The sequence below is a fragment of the Pseudophryne corroboree genome, chromosome 2, assembly GCF_028390025.1.
Source record: "Pseudophryne corroboree isolate aPseCor3 chromosome 2, aPseCor3.hap2, whole genome shotgun sequence".
NCBI lineage: Eukaryota > Metazoa > Chordata > Amphibia > Anura > Myobatrachidae > Pseudophryne > Pseudophryne corroboree.
In genome coordinates this window covers 111,171,813-111,188,973 of record NC_086445.1, presented here as the reverse complement: position 1 = coordinate 111,188,973, position 17,161 = coordinate 111,171,813, and the positions used below count along the sequence as shown (strand labels likewise).

At 40.5% G+C, this 17,161-nt stretch overlaps 1 protein-coding gene across 1 annotated transcript in view; it reads left to right on the top strand.

Annotated features, from left to right (window-relative positions):
* The window catches only part of CUL5 (cullin 5), a 190,852-nt gene that overhangs the window by 90,267 nt on the left and 83,424 nt on the right, over nucleotides 1–17,161 (top strand). Inside the window, exons 4-5 of the mRNA XM_063951611.1 lie at nucleotides 15,189–15,365; nucleotides 16,232–16,373. Coding sequence (XP_063807681.1) covers nucleotides 15,189–15,365; nucleotides 16,232–16,373 — 319 coding nt within the window. The remainder of the gene's footprint in view (nucleotides 1–15,188; nucleotides 15,366–16,231; nucleotides 16,374–17,161) is intronic.

Below are 17,161 nucleotides of genomic sequence, written 5' to 3'. Positions count from 1 at the left end.
TATGCCTTCCCGCAGTCACATCCATAAGCTCCGATCATTAAGCCGAGCGTGCTTACTGTCTACTTGCGCGCGCCGTAGCCGGACCTTATGCGTTCCAGCGCCATCTTAATTTTGCGTTCCACCCGGCGCTACCCGACACCTGACCAAGTCACGTGTTTTGCTGCGCCTAATGGTACGGCTCTCCTCTAACTGAGAAAGCTGCAGGTCTGGAGGACTAAATACCTAGTAACTATTTACATACATTTTCTTACACCCTCGGATTAGACACAAGCGGCATGACACCTGATCTACCTAATCAAACGTGAACCTTAATCACTCCTTATCCTCAGAAAATTGAAGAAAAAAATATTCTTAATAAGTAAATAATACCTATGTGAAGTAGAGACGTCTATGACCCTAATTATAACCTGGACTGGGACATTTAATAGGTTTATATACTAATAAGTGCCAGTGTTAAAGGGGACATACACCCTACACATAACTCCCATATGATGATTATTAATTATTATATATTATAAATTAAGTTTCGTTTCTATACTCCTAGAGAACAAAATAAAATAAAATGCAGTGTCCATATAAATTTGTAGAATATTAGACGTGTCAAGGGTTTAAGCTCACCACAATAAGTGATTAGTGATAATTTATTAAATCTATTAGTCAGCTAATTTATTTCAATACACCTCCTTCATTATACTATAACTAACTATAATAGACGTCTATGACCCTAATTATAACCTGGACTGGGACATTTAATAGGTTATATACTAATAAGTGCCAGTGTTAAAGGGGACATACACCCTACACATAACTCCCATATGATAATTTATAATATATAATAATTAATAATCAAGTTTCGTTTCTATACTCCTAGAGAACAAAATAAAATAAAATGCAGTGTCCATATAAATTTGTAGAATATTAGACGTGTCAAGGGTTTAAGCTCGCCACAATAAGTGATTAGTGATAATTTATTAAATCTATTAGTCAGCTAATTTATTTCAATACACCTCCTTCATTATACTATAACTAACTATAATAATACTCACCATTGTGGGTGAGTATGAAGGAAATAATTAAATAAATAGATGAATACCTCTGATAACTATAAGGATAATCCCTTACCATATGTGATATATTATGAATGAAGGGCCCATAATTAACTTTTTATACTACCTTTACTTCATCCAATTACTGTGAATCTACTCGTGAATCTACAATTTATTAACATACCTTCCTTTAGTGTACGTGACCTACAGGATCCTTATGAGCTATACTATATACTCTATACCTAATATCCCTCAGGGATGCGGTCAAGATGCCGCCGGCCGGAATCCCGGCGGTCGAAATACCGACGCCGGAATCCCGACCGCCACAATCCCGACATATTCTCCCTCCGTGGGTGTCCACGACACCCATAGAGGGAGAATATAATAGTGTGCCGAGTGTAGCGAGCGAAGCGAGCCCGCAAGGTGCTGCATTCCGCTCGCCACCCCTGTCGGGATTGTGTGGTCGGGATTCCGGCGTCGGTATTTCGACGGCCGGGATTCCGTCCGGCGGCATTTAGTACTGATCCCATCCCTTAGTGTCCTATATATACTAGTGTGAACTATGCAGACCAAATTCATATTGTAGTTATATAACAGGGACCTTAAAGGATATATAAACGCTGACAGCCTCACTGGGGCTGTACAGCGTTGGGTGCGCTGGGGTCCTCTCTTCTGTGTCTCCTCTCACATGCATTAGGGCAGGCTTGTATTATAATCAGTCTGTGTGGTCATCTCATCTCACTGCCAATGCCATTAAAACACAAGAACTGCAACAAGCAGTAGCTAACTAAGCTGCCAAGGCTGATGTTCCCCATCCCCCCATGTCTACTACAGGTGCACAAAAATGTGCTTTACCTGCAATCCTATCGGATACTGATGATGATGTACAGGATGATGTGGATCCCATTAGTGGGGATTCCTCCCCTACACAGGGTATTGAACCCCTCATATTGGCTATACGGGATGTTGTGTTACAGCTCCCCCTGGAGGACGCTACTAATCAGCAGTCGTTTTTCCTCCCACAAGACAAACTGACAGTCGCATTTCCTGATTCCAAGGAATTGGATGATTTATTTAAATTAGCCAGGAAAAATCCAGTTAAAAAATATCAGGTGTCCTAAAGGTTTTTGCATACCTTCCCCTTTGCCCCTGAAGGCAGGAAATTCTGGGAAGAATCTCCAGCAGTAGACGTCTCAGTCTCTCGCCTCTCTAAGAAGGCGATGCTCCCAGCTCTGGGCTCCTTTTACAGTAAAGGACCCGGGGGATAGGAAAATTGAGACGACACTGAAATCTATCTACACTGCTGCATGTGTAGCTCAAAGACCGGTCATTGCTGGTTGCTGGATGACACATGCAATTCATACGTGGGCTACTCAAATTCAGGAGGGTCTTTCAGGTGATATGACCTTAGTTACTACTGTAACTTTCCTAAAACACATTCAGGACACGACAAGAGTCCTCTGTGACTCCCTTAAAGAGATTGGCAATATTAATGCTAGGACCACTGCTATGGCTGTATGTGCACGCAGAGCCATATGGTCGCGTCAGTGGATTGCAGACGCTGACTCCAAAAATAATGTGGAATCTCTTCCCTTCACAGGGGAATGGCTCTACGGAGGTGAGTTGGACGTATGGATCTCCAAAGCTACTGCTGGGAAATCCACGTTTCTCCCTTCAGGGGCTCCACTGCTAGGCGTGCCTACCCGGGACCGTCTACGCAGTCCTTTCGGTCCTCCAGATTTCGATCTAGAGCCAGGGGTGCCTCCAACGCAGTTAGAGGCTCCAGAGGTAAGCCTAAGAAACCAGCCATTGCCGGTTCTCGAGAACAGCGCACCAGTTCAGCTTCCACAAAGACTTCGGCATGACGGTGCCGACCCCGAGGGGATCTCGTGGTGGGAGCTTGGTTACGTCACTACAGCTACATCTGGGACTGTTCCTGCCAAGATGCCGGGGTAAGGGACCTTATCTCTCAGGGTTACAAGCTGGAGTTCGACGGTGCTCCTCCCCAACGAATTTTCAAATCAAGCTTGCCAGCTTTGGAATATATGCGTGTTAGGCTACTACTGGCCAACGACAGGTTGGTCCAGTCCCAGGTCATTGTTCCAGTACCCCTGCTACAGCAAGGACAAGGTTACTACTCCAGTCTGTTCATAATGCCAAAATCAGACGGGTCTGTGAGATCCAGTTTGAATCTGAAGTCCTTACCTGAAGGTTTTCAAATTCAAGATGGAATCTTTGAGAGCGGTGATCGCAGGCCTGGAACACCAAGAATATCTAGTGTCCCTGGATATCAAGGACGCTTACCTCTATATCCCAATTTGGCCTCTTCATCAGGCTTATCTGCAGCTTGCCCTACTGAGCGATCACTACCAGTTTTAGGTGTTACCCTTCGGCCTGTGTACAGCTCCGAGGGTGTTCACGAAGGTGATAGCGGAAATGATGTTTCAACTCAGAGTCCAGGGGGTCAACATTGTCCCTTACCTGTACGATCTCCTGATAAAAGCGAGTTCCAGAGAGCTTCTACTGCTCCATATAGACTGCACTATCCAACTTCTGTCTCACCATGGGTGGATTCTCAATTTACAGAAGTCCCATCTGGAGCGATCTCCACGGCTCCTGTTTCTGGGCATGATACTGGATACTGTAGCTCAGAGAGTGTTCCTCCCAGAGGACAAAGTGAGAACACTTCAAGAAATGGTTTGCATGGTTCTTCGACCTGCTCGAGTTTCCATTCATCTTTGCATAAAATTGTTGGGAAAGATGGTGGCCTCATACGAGGCGATACAGCTCGGAAGGTTCCATGCCAGACCCTTCCAATTGGACATCCTGAAAAAGTGGTCCGGTACCCATTTTCATATGCACCGGATGATTCGGCTGTCACCCCAGGCCATTATTTCACGCCTGTGGTGGCTACAGTCTTCCAACCTACTAGAGGGTCGAAGCTTCGGGATTCAGGATTGGAAATTCCTCACGACGGATGCGAGTTTGAGAGGATGGGGAGCTGTTACCCAGGGGGCGCAGTTCCAGGGCAGGTGGTATGCCCAAGAGGCCCTACTGCCGATCAACGTACTGGAACTTCGGGCTATCTACAATGCACTGATTCAGGCCTCCCCTCTACTCCGGGATCAGGCGAACCAGGTTCAGTCGAAAAACACCACGGCAGTGGCGTACATCTATCGACAAGGAGGGACAAAAAGCAAGGCCTGCATGCGAGAAGTGTCCAAAATACTTCTCTGGGCGGAAAGAAATGCAAGAGCACTGTCTGCAATTTTCTTTCCGGGAGTGGACAACTGGGAAACGGACTTCCTGAGTTGCCACGATCTCCACCCGGGGGAGTAGGGATTACACCCTCTGGTGTTTCAACAGATCGTCGACAGGTGGGGGATGCCCACAGATCGACATGATGGCATCTCGCCTCAACAAGATGCTTTGCTGCTACTGCTTGCGAACCAGAGACTCTCAGGTGAGCACAGTGGATGCGCTGACATCGCCTTGGCCTTACCAGCTGGTCTACCTATTTCCTCCGATTCCGTTGATCCCAAGGATGCTCAAGCGAATCAGACATCACGACGTACAAGCAATCTTGATTGCACCGGATTGGCCCCGGAGAGCGTGGTACGCGGCTCTTCTTGACATGTCCATAGAAGACCCTTGGCCTCTGCCACTAAGAAGGGATCTTCTTCAGCAAGGACTGTTCGTCTACTCGGACTTACGGCGGCTTCGTTTGACGGCATGGAAGTTGAGCGGAACATCCTAGCTCATAAAGGGCTTTCCAAAAAGGTAATTGCCACTATGGTGCAAGCCAGAAAACCTGTGACGTCAAAACACTATCATCATATCTGGAAGAGATTTGTCTCGTGGTGCGAGGAACGCACATATCCATCTGCAGAATTCCACTTGGAAAGATTCCTTCGTTTGCTACAGTCTGGAGTGGATAAAGGCCAACGTCTTGGATCCATTAAGGTCCAGATTTCAGCTCTTTCTGTCTTCTTCCAGAAGAAGTTGGCTATCCTGCCAGAAGTTCAGACCTTCTTGCAAGGGGTGCTTCACATACAACCTCCGTTTGTGCTGCCTACTGCGCTTTGGGATTTGGATGTGGTGTTACGCTTTCTACAATCCTTCTGGTTTGAACCTCTGATGATGGTAGAAGACAAATACCTCACGTGGAAGTAAGTGATGTTACTGGCCCTGGCTTCTGCTAGACGTGTCTCAGAATTGGGGGCCTTATCGTGTCAAAGTCCATACTTAGGCTTTTACGAGGATAGAGCAGAGCTCAGTTCTAGTCAGCAGTTCCTGCCAAAGGTGGTCTCCGCGTTTCACTTGAATCAGCCTCTTGTGATTCCGTCCAGTTCTGGCTCTTCTGCCCCTCCCGAGGCATTGGATGCAGTGCAAGCCTTGAAGATTTATGTCAAGAGGACGGCTCGGATCAGAAAGACGGATTCCTTGTTCGTTCTGTATGATGCGCAGATAAAGGGTTGCCCTGCTTCAAAGCAGTCCATTGCTCGTTGGATTCGGCTTACTATCCAACAGGCCTATGTGTCGGCGGCCTTGCCGGTTCGTAAGTCTCTAAAGGCCCACTCTACTAGATCGGTGGGCTCCTCCTGGGCGGGTGCCCGGGGAGTACCGGCCTTGCAACTATGCTGAGCTGCTACCTGGTCGGGAAAGGACACCTTTGTGAAGTTCTAAAAATTTGATACCCTGGCCAAAGAGGATACCCAGTTTGGACAGGCGGTGCTACAGCAGTCTCCGCACGTTACCGCCCATTCTGGAAGCTTTGGGACATCCCCATCATACTAATTTGTCCCCAATATCCCTTATGGATGCTAGAGAAAATAGGATTTTAATACCTACCGGTAAATCCTTTTCTCATAGTCCATAAGGGATATTGGACGCCCGCCTCTGTGCGGTGTTTTTGTGCAGGTTCTTTGTTATGTGTTACCTGTTCAGCTGTTGCTGGTCTGTTGCCAGCCGTTGCTGGCACAGTTATGTTATGGTGTGCTGGTGTGTAAATCTCACCACATTTATTGTTGCTATGTTCCTTCTCTCAAGTATGTAATTTCTCCTTCGGGCACTGTTTACCTATACTGCCTGTGGGAGGGGTCATAGAGGGGAGGAGCCAGCACACCCAGTTGAAGAAATTTAAAGTGCACTGGCTCCTTTTGGATCCGTCTATACCCATGGTACTAATCTGTCCCCAATATCCCTTATGGACTTCAAGAAAAGGATTTACCGGTAGGTATTAAAATCCATTTTTTTCCACGATCATGGCCGCAAAAACACATAGGTCTGTAACTTTTTGACGATCCTATGTGTTGCCATATGAAAAAATCAGCGATAACAAATTGTAAAAAAAAAAAACCCTCCTCTTTTTTAAATTTTCACGGCTAATTGGATACACCCTTAATTTCTATTATACACCAATTCTCTCAACTCCGTTTATAGACAAAACTTTTTGGACACAGTGCGTTTCCCCATTAACAAAAATCTATTTACTTAATTATTTCTGAATTTTAAACAATGTGTTTGTTGCAAAGAGGCAGCAAGAAGAATAGATTGCTTTTTGGAGCACTCTTTTATAACAATATTTAATTTGCAAATCGTATGATATGATTGTGATAATTTAAAACGTAACCTTTAATTCATACTCCTAAAATAAACAGGGATTTTCCGAATTGCATTGACTATTATGTAAATGTCATTCCGTAAAGGCATTGAATTCAATTGTATCCCTTATAAAGATTAATTACGTATCTTATATTAGATCTGTGTAAGAAATAATTATACGTCTTGTATTAGATCAATATTACACTCGTGGTAAAAATATTCTTAATTCTCAACGCATATATAAATATACAAATCGCAGCCAATGGGAACCATTTGATATTACTGTCATCAGTACACAGATCAGTATAGTTTCTTTTATTCTAGATCTGTATCCATAGCTGTCAGAATTCCATTCAAGTCTATTTTCAGCTATGTATGCCAATATCATGAAACCTGTTACAAAAATGTATCACCATGTTAATCTGCATCATTTACTGCCAAATTTCTAGATACGTGTGTTGCAGATCCAGCATATTTCAATTAACTACAGATTTCTAAATCAGTGTATCAAAATTGTTCCAATCTGCTTGAAATCGCATTGTTAGGAAAAACACTTTCTATACAATATAGCACCCGACGGTCATGCACGTCTGTGCTACTTCATAATATACTGCAGACAAAAAAATGTCATTCCAAGTTGTTCAACTTCAGTATTGTTTTATGCTGGATATTATACAGTTTGATATATAAATATCTCAATCATGCATTGTAACATACTAGGCATCAATTCTTTTAGAAATCCTATATGTCCCCATGTTGGGTAAGATGGTGTAAAAACAGATAACAGTACATTTCATCAATTGTTACTCATGTGTAGCCGACTATTACTATAATCTTGATACTGATGTGTAGCCGACTGTTACTATAATCTTGAACACCAATGGGTTAAATCATGTGCAGAATATATGATGACATGATATGTGGCTTGGTTAGACCTGTGAGTAATAGAAATTATAAAGAGAAGTACAACCCGAGATGCCTTCCCCCTCATCTGCTGCCCAGTATCATCATAGAGCGGATACTGAGTGAGAGTAAGGGTTATTGCCGGATTGATGGAATACGTAGATTCAGCGTCACTTTGTCATCCTGTGCCTGGTGTTAGGTGGATCCTGTTACCATAGGCATTGCAGAATCCAAATTCGCCAGCAGGAGACAGGTGAACGCTAGGAAAGGCAGATCACAGGTGTAAAAAATATCAAGGCCCTTGGATGGGTCTGTTTCGTGTAATGCTCAGGCAGCAATAGCTAAGTTGATGTAATTATCTACTGGACACATATACCAAAATATTTTTTGCCTGCAGTTTTTATGCGCAAAAAACATATTTCATGATGAGCATTGCCTTTAGACTGAAATTAGATATCACATACAGGTATATATATTTTCTGTGACCGTTGCTAAAGCCAGTCCTACTTAATGTTGATTAATTACCTGTGTTGCCAGCGTGATTTAAAGTGATCATCGGCAAATGTATCACCAACAGGATAAAATTCATACAAGTAATTACTGCCACTAAATATATAATTTCAGGACGCCAAAAAAGCTCTTCTCATTTATCAATTTAGAGGTATAGTACCAATGTAACTCAGGTTAACCTTCGATGACAAGACTTTCACATGGGAATACTGTAACCATGAAATTAAAGCTAAATAGGTAGAAATGATACCGGAATATCAAATATGTTACCAATCCACGGATACTCGGCTGTGCTTGCCGTGGCTCACTGACGGCTTCCTCCCGCTGTGAGGTGCCGTGACCGTGCGGCTGCGATCTCTGGACTCGGACCGCGCTGACGGCTTCCTTCCGCTGTGAGGTACCGTGACCGTGCGGCTGCAATCAGTCCACGGATACTCGGCTGTGCTTGCCGTAGCTCACTGACGGCTTCCTCCCGCTGTGAGGTGCCGTGTCCGTGCAGCTGCGATCCTTAAACTCGGACCGCGCTGACGGCTTCTTTCCACTGTGAGATACCGTGACCGTGCGGCTGCGATCTGTAGACTCAGACTGTACGTACGTTTCACCACGTCGGCTTGATCACCAGTCAGCCTGACGTGGTGCAAACAGACACCGCATTTAAAATTCTGCTGACCAATCTCTCTCGTTCCTCATTAAGTCCCCACCCGGAGGTCACTTGTAATTACTCAGTTATTACAAGGATCTAATCGCTCGTGCCTCCAGCCTCTATTACTTGGTCTGTGTACACAGATAGTCAATTCTATTTAAACTGTGTTATGAGAGAAACCATTGATTCTTTCTGTTACAGTTAATACATTATTTGCACAGACTGTAATATTAAATCAGTATTTGCTAACTATTTTTACTCCCTACAATAACCACAATATTATGGTCAAATGAATTCAGAATATAGTGGCAGGATAGTTGTTAAAATGAGAGGATTAATTGAGGCTGTGGAAAATTTGTACGGATAATTCATAGTGGAAATATTCACTCTACATCTCTGATGTGTCTGTGTTTATAGGGCAGAGGAGGTTCCGACAGGGATTATGTTAGGATTTTGTTTGCATTGACATTATGCCCATCAGAAATAAAAGAAAAAGGAAAAAAGGGGAAATTGGAAAGGAAAAAGGAGGAAAAGAAAGAAGGAAAATAAAATAAAAGCAGTAAATATATGGAGGTGTTCTTATTGGGAATATTTGTGTGATAGTGTATTATATTATACAGGGTGAAAGAAAAGGAATATAGTGAACCTAAATTTACTATGTGTATATTAAATTAGATGCAATGAAAAGTGTGCGTGATATTGTGACTATTATCCATGCATATATGCTGATGAAAATATGTGCACTGTGCTGACTGAAGGAAAACAGTGAAAAGAAAAAGGAAATAGATAAAAAGGAGAAAAAAATGAAGAAAAAGAAAAAGAGAGAAGAAAAAAAGGAAGGTGAAAGAAAAGGGGAAGGGACCAGACACGAGCTTCCCAACAATAAAATTGATGTTGTATAAGTGTTAGGTGAATCCATATAATATGAGTAACAAAAAGGTGTAAAATGTGCTATATGGATCATGGTTTGGTTGAGAAATCTTAAAAATAATTAAAAATTAAAAAATGAATACAAAGAATGTGTAAATGTGTGTTAAAATCGTGCAGCCAACCATGCATTCAATAGAAATGGTAAAGCGTTTGAATTGTGAACATAAACCTACTAAAATAAAAATAAATATAAAAATAAAAATAAATAAAATAAAAAAGTGAAAATAATATTTACTATCAGAAAAGTTGAAACATTTTTTATTATGTGTAATAGCTTATCACTAGATTGGTCAGATATCTATTTGTCCCTGCCTGGATACCTACATATTGATTCTATTCTATGCTAGTATTAAAGACCGTAATCTCCACATATTATTTTATTTCAGGGGTTGTGCCTTATAGAGCATATGATGTATCTCATTCAAAATGTTGTATTCATAAAAAAACTGTAAAATTTATATTTTCATTCAGGCCTGCTTAGCACCAGCAGGCCTGAATGAAAATATAAATTTTACAGTTTTTTTATGAATACAACATTTTGAATGAGATACATCATATGCTCTATAAGGCACAACCCCTGAAATAAAATAATATGTGGAGATTACGGTCTTTAATACTAGCATAGAATAGAATCAATATGTAGGTATCCAGGCAGGGACAAATAGATATCTGACCAATCTAGTGATAAGCTATTACACATAATAATTTTTTTTTTCAACTTTTCTGATAGTAAATATTATTTTCACTTTTTTATTTTATTTATTTTTATATTTATTTTTATTTTAGTAGGTTTATGTTCACAATTCAAACGCTTTACCATTTCTATTGAATGCATGGTTGGCTGCACGATTTTAACACACATTTACACATTCTTTGTATTCATTTTTTAATTTTTAATTATTTTTAAGATTTCTCAACCAAACCATGATCCATATAGCACATTTTACACCTTTTTGTTACTCATATTATATGGATTCACCTAACACTTATACAACATCAATTTTATTGTTGGGAAGCTCGTGTCTGGTCCCTTCCCCTTTTCTTTCACCTTCCTTTTTTTCTTCTCTCTTTTTCTTTTTCTTCATTTTTTTCTCCTTTTTATCTATTTCCTTTTTCTTTTCACTGTTTTCCTTCAGTCAGCACAGTGCACATATTTTCATCAGCATATATGCATGGATAATAGTCACAATATCACGCACACTTTTCATTGCATCTAATTTAATATACACATAGTAAATTTAGGTTCACTATATTCCTTTTCTTTCACCCTGTATAATATAATACACTATCACACAAATATTCCCAATAAGAACACCTCCATATATTTACTGCTTTTATTTTATTTTCCTTCTTTCTTTTCCTCCTTTTTTCTTTCCAATTTCCCCTTTTTTCCTTTTTCTTTTATTTCTGATGGGCATAATGTCAATGCAAACAAAATCCTAACATAATCCCTGTCGGAACCTCCTCTGCCCTATAAACACAGACACATCAGAGATGTAGAGTGAATATTTCCACTATGAATTATCCGTACAAATTTTCCACAGCCTCAATTAATCCTCTCATTTTAACAACTATCCTGCCACTATATTCTGAATTCATTTGACCATAATATTGTGGTTATTGTAGGGAGTAAAAATAGTTAGCAAATACTGATTTAATATTACAGTCTGTGCAAATAATGTATTAACTGTAACAGAAAGAATCAATGGTTTCTCTCATAACACAGTTTAAATAGAATTGACTATCTGTGTACACAGACCAAGTAATAGAGGTTGGAGGCACGAGCGATTAGATCCTTGTAATAACTGAGTAATTACAAGTGACCTCCGGGTGGGGACTTAATGAGGAACGAGAGAGATTGGTCAGCAGAATTTTAAATGCGGTGTCTATTTGCACCACGTCAGGCTGACTGGTGATCAAGCCGACGTGGTGAAACGTACGTACAGTCTGAGTCTACAGATCGCAGCCGCACGGTCACGGTATCTCACAGTGGAAAGAAGCCGTCAGCGCGGTCCGAGTTTAGGGATCGCAGCTGCACGGACACGGCACCTCACAGCGGGAGGAAGCCGTCAGTGAGCTACGGCAAGCACAGCCGAGTATCCGTGGACTGATTGCAGCCGCACGGTCACGGTACCTCACAGCGGAAGGAAGCCGTCAGCGCGGTCCGAGTCCAGGGATCGCAGCCGCACGGTCACGGCACCTCACAGCGGGAGGAAGCCGTCAGTGAGCCACGGCAAGCACAGCCGAGTATCCGTGGATTGGTAACATATTTGATATTCCGGTATCATTTCTACCTATTTAGCTTTAATTTCATGGTTACAGTATTCCCATGTGAAAGTCTTGTCATCGAAGGTTAACCTGAGTTACATTGGTACTATACCTCTAAATTGATAAATGAGAAGAGCCTTTTTGGCGTCCTGAAATTATATATTTAGTGGCAGTAATTACTTGTATGAATTTTATCCTGTTGGTGATACATTTGCCGATGATCACTTTAAATCACGCTGGCAACACAGGTAATTAATCAACATTAAGTAGGACTGGCTTTAGCAACGGTCACAGAAAATATATATACCTGTATGTGATATCTAATTTCAGTCTAAAGGCAATGCTCATCATGAAATATGTTTTTTGCGCATAAAAACTGCAGGCAAAAAATATTTTGGTATATGTGTCCAGTAGATAATTACATCAACTTAGCTATTGCTGCCTGAGCATTACACGAAACAGACCCATCCAAGGGCCTTGATATTTTTTACACCTGTGATCTGCCTTTCCTAGCGTTCACCTGTCTCCTGCTGGCGAATTTGGATTCTGCAATGCCTATGGTAACAGGATCCACCTAACACCAGGCACAGGATGACAAAGTGACGCTGAATCTACGTATTCCATCAATCCGGCAATAACCCTTACTCTCACTCAGTATCCGCTCTATGATGATACTGGGCAGCAGATGAGGGGGAAGGCATCTCGGGTTGTACTTCTCTTTATAATTTCTATTACTCACAGGTCTAACCAAGCCACATATCATGTCATCATATATTCTGCACATGATTTAACCCATTGGTGTTCAAGATTATAGTAACAGTCGGCTACACATCAGTATCAAGATTATAGTAATAGTCGGCTACACATGAGTAACAATTGATGAAATGTACGGTTATCTGTTGTTACACCATCTTACCCAACATGGGGACATATAGGATTTCTAAAAGAATTGATGCCTAGTATGTTACAATGCATGATTGAGATATTTATATATCAAACTGTATAATATCCAGCATAAAACAATACTGAAGTTGAACAACTTGGAATGACATTTTTTTGTCTGCAGTATATTATGAAGTAGCACAGACGTGCATGACCGTCGGGTGCTATATTGTATAGAAAGTGTTTTTCCTAACAATGCGATTTCAAGCAGATTGGAACAATTTTGATACACTGATTTAGAAATCTGTAGTTAATTGAAATATGCTGGATCTGCAACATACGTATCTAGAAATTTGGCAGTAAATGATACAGATTAACATGGTGATACATTTTTGTAACAGGTTTCATGATATTGGCATACATAGCTGAAAATAGACTTGAATGGAATTCTGACAGCTATGGATACAGATCTAGAATAAAAGAAACTATACTGATCTGTGTACTGATGACAGTAATATCAAATGGTTCCCATTGGCTGCGATTTGTATATTTATATATGCATTGAGAATTAAGAATATTTTTACCACGAGTGTAATACTGATCTAATACAAGACGTATAATTATTTCTTACACAGATCTAATATAAGATACGTAATTAATCTTTATAAGGGATACAATTGAATTCAATGCCTTTACGGAATTACATTTACATAATAGTCAATGCTATTCGGAAAATCCCTGTTTATTTTAGGAGTATGAATTAAAGGTTACGTTTTAAATTATCACAATCATATCATACGATTTGCAAATTAAATATTGTTATAAAAGAGTGCTCCAAAAAGCAATCTATTCTTCTTGCTGCCTCTTTGCAACAAACACATTGTTTAATGTTTGGTTTTTGATTGCAGGAGCACCTCCAGCATCCTAAAGTTCATAACCCCAGAGGAGGAATATACTTACTAGCTGGTTTTGTTTGTTTTTCAATGTACTTTTATTAATGTAATGAAATTATCTCAGTCCGGTGCGGGATAAATAGTAGAATATTATTTCTGAATTTACCTGGATGGACTTAAGTAAATTGCTATTTTTTTTCCCCCCAGCATTCTTCAATTGCAGGATTTTCCACTTTTTAAAAAATTCAGTCTCTGCTTTTAATCCTTGTCTATAGTTATATTATAATTTAGAGTTGTTGTTTTTTTTTATTGTGCTGGATTACTAAAGAAAGTTGTCTGCGATACATCGGTATGCATTGCACAGTCAGGTTGGCTCATAGTCTAGGGGGTTGAAAATAATGAACTCCGTATAGGTCATTGGTACGGCCCCATCTGGAATACTGTGTCCAGTTCTGGAGACCCTATCTCCAGAAGGATATAAATACATTAAAGAGTGTACAAAGAAGGGCAACTAAAATGGTGCATGGCCTACATCACAAAACTTACCCGGAAAGGCTAAAAGATCTTAACATGTATAGTTTGGAGGAGAGAAGGGAAAGGGGGGACATGATAGAAACTTTCAAATATATCCAGGGTCTTCACAAAGTTCAGGAGGGAAACATTCTTCAAAGGAAAAGAAGTATTAGAACTCGAGGGCATACATTGAGAATGGAGGGGGGGAGGTTCAGGGGAAATTTAAGGAAAAATTACTTCACAGAAAGGGTAGTGGATAAGTGGAATAGCCTCCCATCAGAGGTGGTAGAGGCTAAGACTGTAGGGAAATTTAAACATGCTTGGGACAGGCATATGAATATCCTTACAAAGAATTAAGGTTAAAAAAGGGTTGAGATTGCCTAAAGGATAAAATAAAAAAGGGGCAGACTAGATGGGCCAAGTGGTTCTTATCTGCCGTCAAATTCTGTTTCTATGTTTCTAACTGCCTAAAGCAGGGGTTCTCAAACTTTTTTTAATCATGGCGCGCTAGAGTATCAGAATTTTTTCACGGCACCCCTAGGCTAAAAGTTTCTTTGAGAATTTAGAAAACAATAAATAAATTATGTTTATGTGTCATCCTTAGTTTCTTTAGTGTGTTGCGGGACATTATTTGCTTCTGTTTGTCCTCATATTTTATAAATTGGCAGCCACAAGCGCTGGTTTTGTCTATTACATTGACCAAAAATAGTTTGAATTGGTCCTGGACCACCAATCCAAGGCACCCCTGCTAGTGTCCTGAGGCACCCCAGGTTGCCGCGGCACACAGTTTGGGAACCACTGGCCTAAAGTGACCCATGCAGTGTATCCGGACAATTTGCTGTTCTCCCGATTCCTGGATCAGGGGATCAGCAAAATCCAACATGTTGGAAATCCCCCATTCCAGTTTATCTGGTTTAATCTCATACTGAGTTAGAGTAGTGTCTGCTGATGTTGTGAATACCATATAATCTGTACATTTTATCCTTTTACCTTTAGAGAGTTTTGAGTCATCAGGATGACACTGCTTTGCTTAAAGCTTATATCGCAGAATGGCGCAAGTTCTTCACCCAGTGCGACATCCTACCCAAACCCTTCTGTCAACTAGAAATCACTTTAATGGGGAAACAAGGCAGTAACAAGAAATCAAATGTAGAAGACAGTATTGTCAGGAAGGTAAGATGTGTCCCCAGGGGAATGTAATAGACTGTACCCGTATCATTGTTTGGACGGCTGTAGCAGGAAATAGCGACGATCGCTGGTCATTCCCTTATTATTTTAATAGTAAATTTCAACCTCTGTTTTAGAAACCGTTTATTTTTGGAGGAATATTTATTATATTTCGAGGAAGGGAAATGCGAAGCCTCTTACAACATTTACACATGTATGAAAGTTCTCATACAGAGACAGAACTGGATGTGTAACTTTTCACTACGTCACATTTAAGTGTTTTGTACTTGAATTACAGTCCATAGTTGTAGAATTCCAGAGCTTAATTGTAGGTTTCATGTGTTTGTTATATAAAAATGATCAGTTTCTCACTTATTAATATATTCTCAAAGGGAGTATTATAATAGATGGGGGATTCAGTTTCCGGCGAAGGGGTGGGGGGGGGTGGGGGGAGACTGCCGTGATGTTTAAATGCAGGCTACGGCTGCCCGACTCGCACCCTTCACCCGGTCCGATTCACACCTCTGTCTCAAAAGTGCTCGCTGCCCTAAGGGGTATCGAACACTTTTGAGCGAGATCCCGTCACCGTGCTAATTTTAGCTGGTGCAAATCCCTTCGTCCACAATTGAATTCCCCCCTACGTGTTTTTGTTGGGCTTTTCTCTCCTTTTACATTAACCTGAACTTTTATTATATTTACTGCTATTCTGTGTAATTAGACCATACATCTTTGGAATGGGCATTGCAAAGATGGGATCGAAATGTGTTAGTCTTGCTGCCATTGGCTGATGGCCCTCCGTTACATCTTTGCCTAATTGCTTTAATTACTTTTATATTTGTTTCATTTTGATGTTTGCTTTATCTGTTGTGCAGCTAATGCTGGATACTTGGAATGAGTCTATATTTTCAAATATAAAAAATCGACTTCAGGACAGTGCAATGAAACTGGTCCACGCCGAGAGGTTAGGGGAAGCTTTCGACTCCCAGCTAGTAATTGGTGTTAGAGAATCCTACGGTAAGTGTTACATAACAGCTGGTGAGACAGGAGCGGAAGAGCCATTTACTGTAGATGTATTTCCTCTTGATGCTTAGAAAATACTTAACCCAAATATATTCTTAAGTAATGCTAAAGGGAAACACTGATGGACAGGCAACATTTCATATATATGTACTAGTTTTTTTTTACCTATTCAAATAAAATGATATTAACATGAAGAGAATAGATGTTCTTAACCAAATTCAGTCATAAAAAAAATAATCACAGTTTGAGTGTTTTTTGGAAAAAAACGTTAACCATTTTAGTGGTAACAAAAGTACTACCCTGTGCAGTGTTGTTTTTACAGATATATACAGACTGCAGTGGACATTTTTTATAAACACCCGGCATCATTTTCAGGATTTGATGCACTGTATATAATATCAATGCTAGATAGGTTTAGCTGTCAACATACGTACTTTTTTGTGTTTTATTGTATAACATTTTATTAAATTGTTATATACCTTAATCTGTTTGATCTTTCACTAAGCTTTTCATTTATGAATACAGAACATCACAAGGGCCACTTACCCGCCTCCACCTCTTTTCTGGTTCTATATATTAAAGAGGTGCGGGTTCGGAATGACTTGTTTATTTTGCATAACTAGCGCAAGTTCGGATTTATCTTATTGGGTATCCAAAACACGTGAGAGCCGATAGCCAATAAGGTGCCATTTTGGAGATCCAAGTAAAGACGATTCCGCACACGTCTACTATATGTAGATAGCCCACATCTCTCTAATTAGTGAGCTAATATTGTCTATTCC